The sequence below is a fragment of the Notothenia rossii genome (genome assembly GCF_949606895.1).
Source record: "Notothenia rossii genome assembly, chromosome: 5".
Lineage (NCBI taxonomy): Eukaryota > Metazoa > Chordata > Actinopteri > Perciformes > Nototheniidae > Notothenia > Notothenia rossii.
This window is the reverse complement of record NC_136903.1, coordinates 6,186,688-6,201,571: the sequence shown is the minus strand read 5'-3', so window position 1 is coordinate 6,201,571 and position 14,884 is coordinate 6,186,688. Positions and strand designations below refer to the sequence as shown.

Sequence of the window (14,884 nt, the reverse complement as noted above, 5' to 3'; positions counted from 1 at the left end):
ATGATTTAAGTGGGGTGGGGGGGGGGCGGATCTAACCTCTTCTAGGGGGGTTTGGGGGCATGCACCACCATGAAGATTTTTTTAAAATGTTGAAGTTAAAAGCATCAATCTGGTGCACTTTGAGAGCAACATGAAGAGATCTATGGATAAATCTCTCAACATCCATATGAAACAGAACTGTAAACAGATTTGTTTCTTTTTGGATATTTTACAAATCAATTCCCTTTCAAACTGTATTCTTGTTTATTAATAACAACTTTTTTTTACTGTCATATTAGTAATGTATACCTGTTTACTTTATTCTCTTATTTTTCTAGAACTATAATGATCATATAAAGATGTGCCTTTACCTCACTGGTTGGAGAAAAAGCTTCTTATATTCGTTAGCATAGCTAGCTAACCAGATGCTAATAACAACAACGTTATTGACTGTATGATCAGTATGACAGATCGCCACTGGGCTTACAACTAAAGACAGCCACGCAACAACTGCGGCATGTGTACAGCTCCTTATGGGTATTGCAATTTCTGAAGTTCCGGCCCGGAGCCGCGTTCTGGTGCTCTCCGTTAGAACTACACTCCAGTCAGACGAGACTTATACCACGTGATGACACGTTAGGCTCGTGTTGTGTTCAAGGACCCTGACCTTGGCCAGGAAAAACAAGCTTGTTTAATTATTTTGCGGTCTAGATTTCTTGAATTTTTTTCTTTTTTGTGTGTGTTTATAAATTACCTCGAGGGCCGTACCAAATGGTCTCGCGGGCCGTATACAGCCCGGAGGCCGGAGGTTCCCCACCCCTGAGCTAGAGGGTCAAATGAGGTGCTAAACAGGCAGTGTGAGAAAAATAAATCAATTTTTGTCTTTCATTTTTGTAAAGCACTTTGAATTGCCTTGTGTTGAAAGTTGCTATATAAATAAACTTGCCTTGCCTTGAGGCACAAAATACAAATATGAACCGTAACATTAGCACAACATGACCTCTTTAAGCGTGACTGTTTTGCTCTGTTCTCTGCTTTCTGATGCTCAATTCAATGTTTCTGCAGATGACATTGGTGCTCACATGAATGTTGGAAGAACCTACAAGAACCTGAACAAGTCCAGAGAGGCAGAAGATGCGTACTTGGTGGCCAAATCCCTCATGCCACAGGTATCCTTGCACAATAATATCCTGCATTATATTTGTTACTGGAAATTTGTATTTCCACATATACAGTATATATATTTTTACTTTTTAATGCTATTTTATTTATTTTTCTGAAATATTTGTTACTGTTTATTTCTAGTTTCTTAATTTCTCTTCTATACATTGCCTTGTTTTTTTGCTGCTGCAACGCAAACATTTCCCAAATTGGGATCAATAAAGTACCTATCCATCTATCTATCCATCTATCTATCCATCTACCTATCCATCTACCCATCTATATATCTATCCATCTATCCATCCATCTATCTATCCATCCATCTATCTATCCATCCATCCATCTATCTATCCATCTATCTATCCATCCATCCATCCATCCATCCATCCATCTATCCATCCATCCATCCATCTATCTATCCATCTATCTATCCATCCATCCATCCATCCATCCATCCACCTATCCATCTATCTATCCATCCATCCATCCATCTATCTATCCATCTATCTATCCATCCATCCATCCATCCATCCATCCACCTATCCATCTATCTATCCATCCATCCATCCATCCATCCATCCATCTATCCATCCATCCATCCATCTATCTATCCATCTATCTATCCATCCATCCATCCATCCATCCATCCACCTATCCATCTATCTATCCATCCATCCATCCATCTATCTATCCATCTATCTATCCATCCATCCATCCATCCATCCATCCACCTATCCATCTATCTATCCATCCATCCATCCATCCATCCATCTATCCATCCATCTATCTATCCATCCATCTATCCATCCATCCATCCATCCATCCATCTATCCATCCATCTATCTATCCATCCATCTATCCATCTATCCATCTACCTATCCATCTACCCATCCATCTATCTATCTATCTAGCCATCTATCCATCCATCTACCCATCTATCTATCTATCCATCCATCTACCCATCTATCTATCTATCCATCCATCCATCTATCCATCCATCTACCTATCCATCAATCCATCTATCTATCCATCTATCCATCTACCTATCCATCTATCAATCTATCTATCCATCTATCTATCTATCTATCCATCTATCCATCCATCTATCCATCTATCTATCTATCCATCTATCCATCCATCTATCCATCTATCCATCCATCTACCCATCTATCTATCTATCCATCCATCTACCCATCTATCTATCTATCCATCTATCCATCTACCTATCCATCAATCCATCTATCTATCCATCTATCCATCTACCTATCCATCTATCCATCTACCTATCCATCTATCCATCTATCTATCCATCCATCTATCTATCCATCCATCTATCCATCCATCCATCAATCTATCTATCCATCTATCTATCTATCTATCCATCTATCTATCCATCCATCTATCCATCCATCCATCCATCAATCTATCTATCCATCTATCTATCTATCCATCTACCTATCCATCTATCCATCTATCCATCTATCTATCTATCCCTACACATGTTAAAAACCTCTTCATTCACCACTCAGGCTTTTCCATACCTCCTTGGATCCATCATTCACATATTTTCTCTCCATTCTCAGGTTATTCCTGGTAAGAAGTATGCGACTCGTGTGGCCCCTAACCATCTCAACGTTTACATAAACCTTGCTAACCTGATACGGGCAAACGAATCGAGGTTGGAAGAGGCCGACCAGCTCTACCGACAGGCCATCAGCATGAGGCCAGACTTCAAACAAGCCTACATCAGCAGGCAAGAGTTTTCACTTTGCTCCGATCAGATGTCAGTCTTTGAGCATGAATCAACATCTGTTATTCTTTCCACGGGGAGCAGGGATTCAATACCTTCAATGTTGAAATTAACATGGATTACCATTCATACTCAAAACGTTTCCTTTCAGGTTTGTTTGAATTGGCCTCCATCCCTGAACTGAGAGTTGATAGCTTATGTAGCATTTGTAAGGTTCTGTTGGCTGTTATGTCTTAGTTTGGCTAAAGTTATAATGATCATTTTGATAAAAAGGACTCCAAGATTAGATTTATCGGGCGAGGAATAGGGATGGGTATCGTTAAGGTTTTAATGGTACTACTACTTTTATCGATCCGGCCTTTTAACGGTACTCTTATCGGAGAGAAAAAAATAAGGCAAACTAACTAAACAAATTGTGATCAAAACTAACATTGCTTATTATTTAAATTAAATACATAATATTTCACATCGAAAGAAACAACACTGTTTTAACAAATCGTATTAAATAATCTGATGACAGAACTGTAAACAGAATAGCTGAAACTTTAACAAACTAAATAACTCAGTTACCTCTAATCATTAACCTGTGTGTGTGTGTGTGTGTGTGTGTGTGTGTGTGTGTGTGTGTGTGTGTGTGTGTGTGTGTGTGTGTGTGTGTGTGTGTGTGTGTGTGTGTGTGTGTGTGTGTGTGTGTGTGTGTGTGTGTGTGTGTGTGTGTGTGTGTGTGTGTGTGTGTGTGTGTGTGTGTGTGTGTGTGTGTGTGTGTGTGTGTGTGTGTGTGTGTGTGTGTGTGTGTGTGTGTGTGTGTGTGTGTGTGTCCAGTACCGATAAAAAGACCGATAACGTCGAAGCTTACCAGTACCACGGTCTTTAATAATTCCGCCCCGGGGCTCGGTACCCATCCCTAGCGAGGAACCATATTTGGTAACTTGCGCGAGGTCGACAAGCATGTGGTTTTCTCCCAGCCAATCAGCGAAGATCACTCTACGCCACAGAGCGCGCCATTGGGGAATTCGACCAATCAGCAGAGGCCTGAAACGGGTTAGGGTTAACCTAATAGTGCCTTATAAAGGGTTAAAATGTACCTATTGTAGTTGAGCTTGAAAAATGTTCTTGTGTCTACGTGTTATTTCATAGTTCAGTTTTTATGTTTAATTTAAATAAAACACACATTACATAAAGGCAGTCTTTTTTATTTCAGATTTTTGGCATATGGTCCCTACAGCCCAATCTGTAACAATAACCAAATGGACACCCACATACAGCCAAATGGGGACAACTATACATTGAATATTTCCCTGTGAATTGTCCATTATGTAAAATATAGAATTCCCACTCTGTTTTGATTCCTTTTCGTGTGCTGTTAATTTATTATCTTTTCTTTCATCCCAGAGGGGAGCTTCTTTTGAAGATGAACAAGCTGAGCGAAGCGCGGGACGCCTACCTCCGAGCCTTGGAGCTGGATCGCACCAACGCTGACCTGTGGTACAACCTCGCCATCGTCAACATCGAGATGAAAGACCCATCGGAAGCTCTGAAGAACTTCAATCACGCACTCGAGCTGAACCCACGCCACAAACTGGCACTCTTCAACTCAGCACTTCTGATGCAAGAGTCTGGTGAGTGATGTCTTTTGTGATTGATTAGTTTGGATCTTGTCCAGTTTCCAGATGCAGGGAAATAACTTGGTAATGTCAAGCACGGCCTGCATGGAGTTAACCCCGTGAAACTCGTGGGATTGTCTTCTCTGCACGATTTCACTGTCTCTTAGGGTTACACAATTCATTGGAAATAAATAAAGTAAATCAAATCAAATCAAATATAATAGAAACAGAATATGATAGAAGCTGTGCAGAATAGTCTATATACAGTAATTGAGTACTATGAAGCTTTAAAAAACACAATTGTTTGGTACAGATATTCCTCAAAACATCAGATAATAGTAATTTAATGTTTTTTAACGACAATTATGACTACATTGCAAATTGCAGTATCACTAAAAATGATTCAAATATGTTGTTTTTTTACAAATTGTGCAGGCCTTCTGGCTTGAAGAGGCAGTAATTGGATGATATGTTTAAATGAGACTAAAAAAGACAATCCATTGGCACTGGTGCTAGTCCAAAATTGGGCAACATTTTAAGGGGGGGACATTTGGCAAGGCTATCTTCACAGGGGTCCGTTAAACTTTCGATATCTGGTGCTTTATGCCAATCCCATGCAGTTCAAGAATTGTGTATTTGAACATTTCTGAATGCTGGGGTCCCTTAACAGTCTTGAAATGGTGGTAGATAGAAAGCTGAGTCTCTTGAAACTTCATAAGCATAAATAGACCTATGGCATTCAGTGGATGAATGGCTTTGAATAGCAATATTGACAATAAGGAGCCATTTAGTCTTAGAAAATCTGATTTTTGCAAAAAAAAACTAATGTGAAAATATGTTATACCAAATGAGGACATGGATTGGTAGTAATCGATACGGAGAGGTCAAACTTTTATACATTTGGCACCACGGCTGCGTAACAAAGGATATAAACCCAAAGGTTTCCTGCAACAACAATAGAGCATGGCAACAGTAATCATAGACTTCCATTGTAATGTTCCAAGCCCTCTAGGAAAAGTTAGTACCACTCTGTAGCTGATAATGAAAAGTTGCAGACCACTGATTACATTTACAAAATTAGCCATAAAGACACACATTATATTCACTCAAATAGCAAAGATACTATTAAAACTCAATTTAAAATGTACTTAACCCAGCCGCCAGACTAATTTAATAATCGATTAATGAAACGATTAATCGACTATTCGGACTATTATGCCTTGCCTTTCTCAAACGCTCTTATTTAGCCATCAACTTTTAGATTTAGCTTGAGGTTGTTTTAGGCATGTGGAAACTAACAATGAAGGTAATAAAGATGAATACTTGATTCAAAAACATATATAATATTAAATGAACTCAACAAATTTTGAACAAAATTAACATTGCTTTTTATTTCAATTAAATAAATAATATTTCACAAACCGTATTAAATAATGTGATGACAGAACTGTAAACAGAATAGCTGAAACTTTAACAAAATAAATAACTCAGTTACCTCTAATCATTAACCCATGTTTGTATAGTTTTGTTAACTGCGTGTGTTGCTGACGTGGAAACGTTACTCGTGGATGGGGCTACAGAGCTACTAAGACAGTGGAACCCGGTGCATTTCTCCGTCTGAATGTGGAGCACTTTTTCTAAATGTTTAGACAAATTGCTCGTGTCACCGCCCTTACATGCTAAACTCTTATTGCACGCTTGGCAACGAGCATTGTCCACATGGAGACGGTTAACATTTAACCACATCTTGGAGCGCTTCTCTCCGCCATCCCCCCCGTGTGTTGCTGCATGTAGCAGCCGCGTGTGTGTAAACTGCCACGCCCCCTCGCACACAGACGAGGGAGAGATCTCTCGTCTCGATTGGAAAGATCGAAAATGCACCATAGATGCATTTTTTTTGTCTTTTTGCATATTAGAAACGAGTTGGCGACACTAAGACTGCGGTATAATGTTTATGTAGCAATAATACATATGACATATATTTTTTAAATGTCTCCAGAAATGATAAAAAGACTGATAACTTTGGAGCTTAACGGCGCGTAAAACACACGTGATGACCTCACCAAACGAATCGACGACTGAATTAGTTGGCAACTAATTTGGTAATCGATTTTAATCGATTAAGTCGATTAGTTGTTGCACCCCTACACTTCATACAACTTCCTATTAATTGATGCAGTACAGACCTTTCTCTGTTTGGTTGAAAACAAAAATCTGTAACCTTGAACCAAAAGTACGTTGAGTTGAGTAAAGCCGTACCGTGAGGAGATAACGTCTCTTAGGGTAAAGATGTCTTTCAAAACATCTGGAAAAAAACAAACTGATGTCACCTTGAGGGTGTAACCAGGTTCTGAATAAGTGGCGGCTTTTCTGTGGCAAAGCTTGAGTTCCTAGCCAAGTTTCTATCAAGTCATGCATTGCTGATGTTGCGACAAAAGTTGATATTGAGTTCCTTTGCGTAACACTCACCGTAGCGTGACTGTGTGAATCCGTTGACCTCGGATAGGATTTCAGAGCCGGTGTCAATGTTATATCATCGCCTTTCCATCAATCAAATGAAAATTGCTGTGGCTGAGCTGGTAATTATCAGGAACTGTATTTAACAATCCTTTTGACATGTTTTATTGACAGTTTATTAGGTGTTTATGCATCGTCAGACATTCTCTTGCATGTTTTGGCAAAAACTCTCTCGTTTGTAAGATTGTTAACTTTAACTACCCGTAACCAAGACTTAAAGAGGACATGTTATGCTAATGTTCAGTTGTATATCAGTATTTAGTGTCTCTACTGGGACATAGGGCTGCTCAATTCATCATATTTTAATCACGATAACGATTATGGCTTGCAACGATTACGAAAACATCGTTGTCGAAATAAAACTATTATTTTTTATTATTACTTCTTTATTTTTTTTTGGTTTTTCAGTTAAATTATACTTAAAGTTCAGGGTAATCAACTGTTAAAAACATACTGTTCAAAACATTTTTTTCTATACATAAATGTTTTCAAATTCAATGAATAATCACATTTAATAATCGCAATTATACAAATTGTTATTATTATACAATTATTGACCCAAATAATCGAGATTATGATTTTTGCCATAATCGAGCAGCCCTACTGTGACATGTCTCCATGCATTAAAGTTCAAAAAGCTCTTTATTTCTCTCTGCAGCACCTCTTTTCACCCTCTGTCTGAAACCAGAGCCCAGTCTGCTCATATTGGTTAGCTGGCCTGCTCTGTTGTGATTGGTCAACCGCTTAGATATGTCAAAAACAATGTGTTTGAGCGACAACCAATAGAAGAGCTACACAGTGATGTCATTATGTCACGGAAGTAAACAAAGGAGTCCAATGGAGGCGTTTCAGGCAGGGGGGGAGTGTGTGGGAGAGAAGCTCCCTCTGGAAGGAACATTGGGTATTTTAGCCTTCGGCAGACCATTTACATATACAGAAACCTATATAACCCACTGCCTTTTCAAATTCTGTAACCTTTGTAGTTTAATTTAACTAGCAGATTACCTAGTTAATTAACAGAGGTGGTAAGTAGTGGAGTACAAATACTTCCTTACTGTACTTAAGTACATTTTTCTGGTATCAGTACTTTACTCCACTACTTATTTTTCTGACGACTTTTTACTTTCTACTTCTTACATGTTGAACACAAATACCTGTACTTTCTACTTCTTACATGTTGAACCCAAATACCTTTACTTTCTACTTCTTACATGTTGAACTCAAATACCTGTACTTTCTACTTCTTACATGTTGAACTCAAATACCTGTACTTTCTACTTCTCTCATTTTCCAAACAGGCTGGTTCCTTTAGTCTGAATGTGTGTTTGGTGGCGTGATCATTATTATTTAGAGTCATTGCGTGCCTATTGATTTGAACACGATCCGTGTATCCATCATTTCCTGGTCTTCTCTAAAGAAGAGGGACCAATGAAAACGTTGTCATGTTGCCGTTGGTCACCATGGAAACATTCATTAGCTAACAATGACATTATTGTTCTATTAATATAAAGGGAGGTCAGGTGCTCTTTAAAACAGCTGCTAGTTATGGGTACTTTTTACTGAAGTACTCTTCAAAGCCTCTTTACTTTGACTTGAGTAAAGAAGTTTAGTCAGTACTTCTACTTTTACCAGAGTATTTAAACACGAGTATCTGTACTTCTACTTGAGTAAAGGATGTGTGTACTTTTGCCATCTCTGTTAATGAATGCCACCTTATCATTACGTCTCTGCTTTTTGTGGCAGGTGAGCCAAAGTTCTGGCCTGAGGCGAACCGTCGCTTCCTGATCTACGTGGAGGAAGAGCCCGAAGACGCCAACGGCTACTTCAACCTCGGCATGCTGGCCATGGACGCCAACGAAAACGTGGCAGCCGAGCGGTGGATGAAGAGAGCGATTGGTTTGCACGCCGGCTTCCGCAGCGCCCTGTTTAACCTGGCGTTGCTTTACTCTCAGTCCAAACGAGAGGTAGACGCGCTGCCAGCGTTGGACGAGCTGCTGCGCCACCACCCTGAACACATCAAGGGTCTCATCCTGAAGGGGGACATCCTCATGAACCACAAGAAGGACACAAATGGCGCCAAAGCCTGCTTCGAGAGAATTCTAAGCGTGGATCCCACCAACGTGCAAGGCAAACACAACTTGTGTGTCGTGTACTTCGAGGAGCGAGACCTCCCGCGTGCCGAACGCTGCCTGGAGGAAACGCTCGCTCTGGCACCCAACGAGGAGTACGTGAAACGCCACTTGAGTATCGTTCGCAGTAAGATGGCCGCCATGAGCTCCGCAGGGCAGCCACTTACAGCACGGGGAGAAACCACGTCTGCTCAGGAGGAAAAACCCCTTAAGGGAGTTGAGGACAGGGAGGAGGAAGTGTCTGAGGGTGAGGAGGAAGGGAGGGGTGCTGATGCTGTAGGGAAGGGGGCTGGGAGTGAGAAGAATGTGCGGAAATCCTCCACAGAACGCCTCGGAGGTGTAGGCGTCGACCAATCAGAGTCTCTGGACAGTAGCCAGTCTGACAAGCGGACTAAGGGTAAGTCCACGAAGGAGATTTCCGATATAGAGGGGAAAAGAGCAGCCGCCTTGAAGAGACTGGAGGAGATTGAGCGCATATTAAGTGGTGATTGACACGGTTGTACTTTATAGTTGGGACTACTTTTTTTATAGAGCTCCTTTGAGGCTCCGGGATACGGCTGCATTTCCCACTCTTATTGTCATTATTCCCTTTTTGATTTACTCACTCGTTTGCAGGCTGCTCCGCATGTTTGATTTGACACTAATCATGTGAAGAAAGGAAATCTGCACACGAATCTTACGTAACAATAAGCACAAGTTGGGATCATCTATTTAAAAGCAGACGTAGATGCTAATGTGAGCTTCATCTGAACGTGATTCCACATATCTGCCGTCGTTATAAATAAGAGTTGTTTATCACTGGATTTTTCTTTTTGTTAAGTTGTGACTCAATCCTATGAGTTATTGTTTTGAAAAACAGAATGATTGTATCACGAACAATTATAGGAAATGATGTGTTGCCAGATTTCCTCGTGGCAGGATGATAACTGTGCCTCAGAATAACACTGCATCAACACCCAGAGTATTTTCTCTTGCACAAAACTAATCTGCATTGATCTCGCGCTTCCTGCCACTACCCCATCAATCCCCACAGCTGCCTTTCCACTCAATGTAATTTTCATGGCAGCTAAAAGACTATTATCTCACTCTCTTTGTCACATTAGCCCTCTCATCTCCACAGCTGTCCGCCATATTTGAGACATGACAGCCACTGTAAATATGTAGTTTTCTGCTCTTCTACCCCACACACACATCATTTTTGGAGTCACTGATTTTATGTGACGGTCAACAATTACGCACGCTCACCCTCAGCCTCAGGCCTCATCATGTGTTCCTCATGTTTCTTCCACTTTACAGAAGGAATCTTCACAGCACATTTGCAGAAAACAGATCTTCACATTCATCCCGTTCCACAGCAGTCACTTTTTCTATAGCGTTGGGTTGTTCCGCATTTGAGTGTTTTTAGTAGCCTTAATATTCACTTCCTCCAGCATTCATTCTTGTGATCACACTAAATCAAAATGACTCAGCGTTAGGAGAGCTGGGATGAATCGATTTTGGGTAAGAATCCAGAGGCTTGTCTTTGAAGATACTGCGGTTCACATATTCCTATAATCGAGTATTAAAAGAGGTTTGTTTCTAAGAACAGTAAGTGTTTGCGACAGAATTAGATTATATGTGTGGCCGTTACCTCTGCCATCATTTTTGACGGAAATAGTTATTCTTGAAGTCACGGGAAATTAAGAAAACGTATAGAGTAGAATATGTCCAAGTTAAGCATAAACATACTGCATGTTGGCCATTGTCTGTTGATACTATCAGGATTATTTGATACAACTTTTTCAAATGTAAAAGCTCCATAATTTTCAACACGTCACTCTGCTTTCATCCAATCATTCTTCACGTGTGTCATTGCAACGCAGACTGAAGTTACTAACATACTGAAGAGGATTAATGCTACATGTGACATTTCTTTGAGATCTGAACAAAAGTGAATATCTTTTTGGAGTTCGGAGAAAAATGCACTTTTGTCAGCTCTCAAAATTAATGTCACATGTGGCCCTAATCCTCTACCGTATGAACCGAATCAATATTTTTTCTTTTGAATCGTGAAATACCCAAAGATTGACATCGCATCCATCGACAGCTACTCGTGTCATTTAAGGCTGTTCCAGGCGGCGTTGACGCATCATACATCATAAATCTCTCCTGCTCTTGTTAGCGAAAAATAAAACCGAGTACCAGTTGATTTATGAAGCCACATCGTAAACACTTATGTTACTGCACAACAGCGTATGAACTCAAGACGTGAGCACACTTGTGGTTGTGAGGAAAAGTCAACAAAGTTCGATTGATTACGCTCGGAACAAAGCGATTTAAGTCAGTCTTCCTCTCGAGCTCCTATAATGTTCCTGTTTTTGCGTCACAGTACGGTTAAAGTGTGACGCCCCTCTGCTCAGTGCAATTCTCCATTTAAAGCAAAGTAGTGTACGTTAGCAGTACAGCGGTGGTACTAAGGAGCGTTGCTATGCATTGACCTTTCAACCCTGATTTATATATACAGTGTACTTGTATCCAGTGTTATTTATATGATTATGTTCTCTTTGTTAACCACTTGCTTTGAATGTACGGTGCATTGTCTTGTCTATTCTTTTTAAATGTCACTAATAAACCATATATGTTTTTCACTTTGAAACAGCAGAGCCATGTCAGTGTTAAAAATGTGTGTAATATCCAATCAAATGTGGTACAGCTTTGGACGAGGAGACACGCAGTTTGTACGTTTATTTTCCTCATTTCGCTGAGTGGCTGATTTTTGTATTTCTTTTTATGCAATAACCCTTGGTGGTGGTGGTGGTGGGGGGAGGGGGGGGTCTAGGTTATTAAATAAAGTGAGATTACAACTCATTGTTCTGCTGTCTGTTTGCTGTTAATATGCCTGCAGGGTTCCGGTTGGTCTGCTGCAGAGATTTATGAGATGAGGGAGGAACACGCATCATTCACTCGAGGGCATTTCTTACCGCACGCACGTTGCACCATCCCGAGCAGGAAGTCGACCCCGGTGCCAATCCAATTTGAAATCCCAAATTGAGTTCTAAACTGAAAAAAAGTACGCTGTTCTTAGTCTCTCTGACCAATTACCTTTTGGATGTAATGCAATTTGCAAATACACGGCATCTAATGCATCTATCCCTCGGCATGATTTCACTTCCTGCTTTTTGAACACGAAAACTGATCCGTTAACATTTGAGAAAGCTTGAGAAAGTATAGTATTGTTTAAAATAAAATAGTTCAGGTGATAGCAATTGTAAAAAAGGAAAGAAAACACATTTTCTCATGTAGCTTCATTTCATTATTATTTGTACCGTTCATGGTATGCAAAACTTAATGTATAATAATTGTTAACAAAACATGTCTCTATTAACACACCATTGAGCTGGGAGAAGAACATAATCTTATATGAGCTGCCCCTTAGAAATTGATGGTCTCTCCTTCTTATTTCTTTTTCACAGCCAAACTTATTCACAGCCAAACATAACAGTATCTTAGGATAATAAGAGAAACATAAAAAATACTTATTTCCCACTTGACAGTTAACGGAAAGAAAAAAAAGAAAAAATCCAGATGTTATTCGGCCAAGTTTGGAGATGTCTGCTTCCACTCCAACTGTTAAAAGGTGAATTTAGTTTGCAAAAATAAAAAACTCCATTAACAAACTGTGACATCTGTTTTAAGAATCAGAATCCAAAGTAAGCTGGGTTTTGTTTTCAATAAGGTTTCAAGAACACGTTTTTGAGGGCTCCCTGTGTGTGTGTTATCAGAGTATAGTGCTTTCACACCTGTAGTTGGATCCAGACGAAAGTGATCATTTTTTTATAAATTGTTGTGGTCTGGTCTGCTTCCTTATCAAAACAATTTCTTTCAAACAGAGGAGTACACATGAAGTTTGACAGACAGGTAACTGAAATAAACACTCAAACATAATTATTTCTGTGTCATGGAAGTAAACAAAGGAGTTCAATTGAGGCGTTTCAGGCAGGCGTGTTTGGAGAGAAACACAGCGATTAGCCTTTTCAGACACAAACATAGAACACACTACAGAAGAGGGAAAACCCCAAAAAGCATAATAGTTCTCTTTCCCTTTGAAAGGATGCTCCAGTGTTTGTGCAGCCTTTGCCCGAGTAACCTGAATGAAATGTAGCTCATTGAGTTTTTATTTTCAGCATCTGTATATCATTTTAACAGGTTGGACTGATATATTATCGTAACATGCTGAGAGTCTTTGCACAGCTGTCCTCCGGGCATAGATGTCTACTAAAAGCAGGAAACTCACCCTTTGCTGAAATGCAGAAAGTGCAAATAAATCAAGGTAGCCTACATATCTTAAATAAACAGCTTGTTGGAATGATGTTGCATGTGAGCTGGAATGAAAAAGATGGGATCTGAATCAATATCTCAACACATCTGATACACATCAGTTAAAAATGTTTTGATTGGCATAAAAAACAAAGCTGTGTGTGAATCACGGCGTATCACCGTTGGATCGGTCACTCCCCTTTAATGAGAAAGTAGATTCACATACACACACAGCACTATATCATGTTGCAAAATACACGGGTGTAAATCAAAGTTGAAAAGCTGACAATGATGCATGCTCAGCCCTCATTTGTGAGCTAGCTATGAGGACTGGGGCCCTAACTTTGTTTTTTATTAATGGATTTTTAAATGTCCTATTTTGCAAGATGTTGCTCGACTCTTATTCGCGTTTTGTTCCGTTCTGTTCGTGTTTTTGATGGACTATTTAAAATAAGGGTGAACAAACAACATTTGAAAATTACACTGGCACATTTACAGTGTTCATCAATGTTAGTTGTCCCTGAGAAATAAAGAAATCTGCATTAGTGCACCATAGAGCAATCGCAATCTACATCATTAAGCCTAAGAAACAGGTGTAAATGATTGTGTGTGAGCATCATGTCATTCACTGCTATTGAATCAACACAATCCTCTTTTTTCATATTCGATTATGGTGCTTAATTTTTATTTATCTATACATCTCCAGTATTTCCCTACCATTGTCTTGGAGGGGCGCTGCACCCCGCCAACGGAGCCCCGCCCCCCCCCCTGAAATTGAAGGTGTTTAAAAGAAAAAAAAATCAAATTTTCTTTCTTTTTATTAATTTTTTTTAAAATATATATAGCACCAAATTGCAACTTATCTATATACTGTGACTTTTCACATTGAAAGTGCTCTTTTATTAAATAAACTAAAACACTTTCATTTTAAGTTGTGAGTTTAGTGTTTTTGACCATAAGAAATACTGATGCATTAATCAATAACAACAATCCACAGCTCCTTTCTCTACCAACCCCCCCCCCCACCCGCTCAGGCAGCACCCTCCCAACCTAGGGGAAACACTGATCTCATTTCATTCAATAATATATCATCATTTACTGTAACTTTAACACACAATCCTCATGTTTATATATTTAGATGTATATTCCCCGACTCAGACTGCAAGGAATCTGGGTGTGACCAAACTGTCCTTCACTGCAAACATCGCTGCAACAACCCGCTGCTGCAGATACACTCTTTACAACATCAGGAGGATACGTCCCCAGCTGACCCAGAAAGCGACGCAGGTTCTGGTCCAGGCTCTCGTCATCTCACGCCTAGACTACTGCAACTCCCTCCTGGCTGGTCTACCTGCATGTGCCATCCGACCTCTGCAGCTCATCCAGAATGCAGCTGCTCGTCTGGTCTTCAACCTTCCAACATTCTCCCACACCACGCCGCTCCTCCG

At 39.9% G+C, this 14,884-nt stretch overlaps 1 protein-coding gene across 3 annotated transcripts in view; it reads left to right on the top strand.

Moving 5' to 3' along the window:
- Nucleotides 1-11,775, top strand: part of tmtc3 (transmembrane O-mannosyltransferase targeting cadherins 3) — a 48,551-nt gene extending 36,776 nt beyond the window's left edge. For all 3 annotated transcript variants that reach the window (XM_079680205.1, XM_079680206.1, XM_079680207.1), the window contains exons 11-14: nt 1,045-1,148; nt 2,724-2,893; nt 4,283-4,509; nt 8,755-11,775. In XM_079680205.1, the coding sequence (XP_079536331.1) occupies nt 1,045-1,148; nt 2,724-2,893; nt 4,283-4,509; nt 8,755-9,632 (1,379 nt within the window). In that variant the 3' untranslated portion in view covers nt 9,633-11,775. The remainder of the gene's footprint in view (nt 1-1,044; nt 1,149-2,723; nt 2,894-4,282; nt 4,510-8,754) is intronic.
- The last annotated feature ends 3,109 nt before the right edge of the window (nt 11,776-14,884 follow it).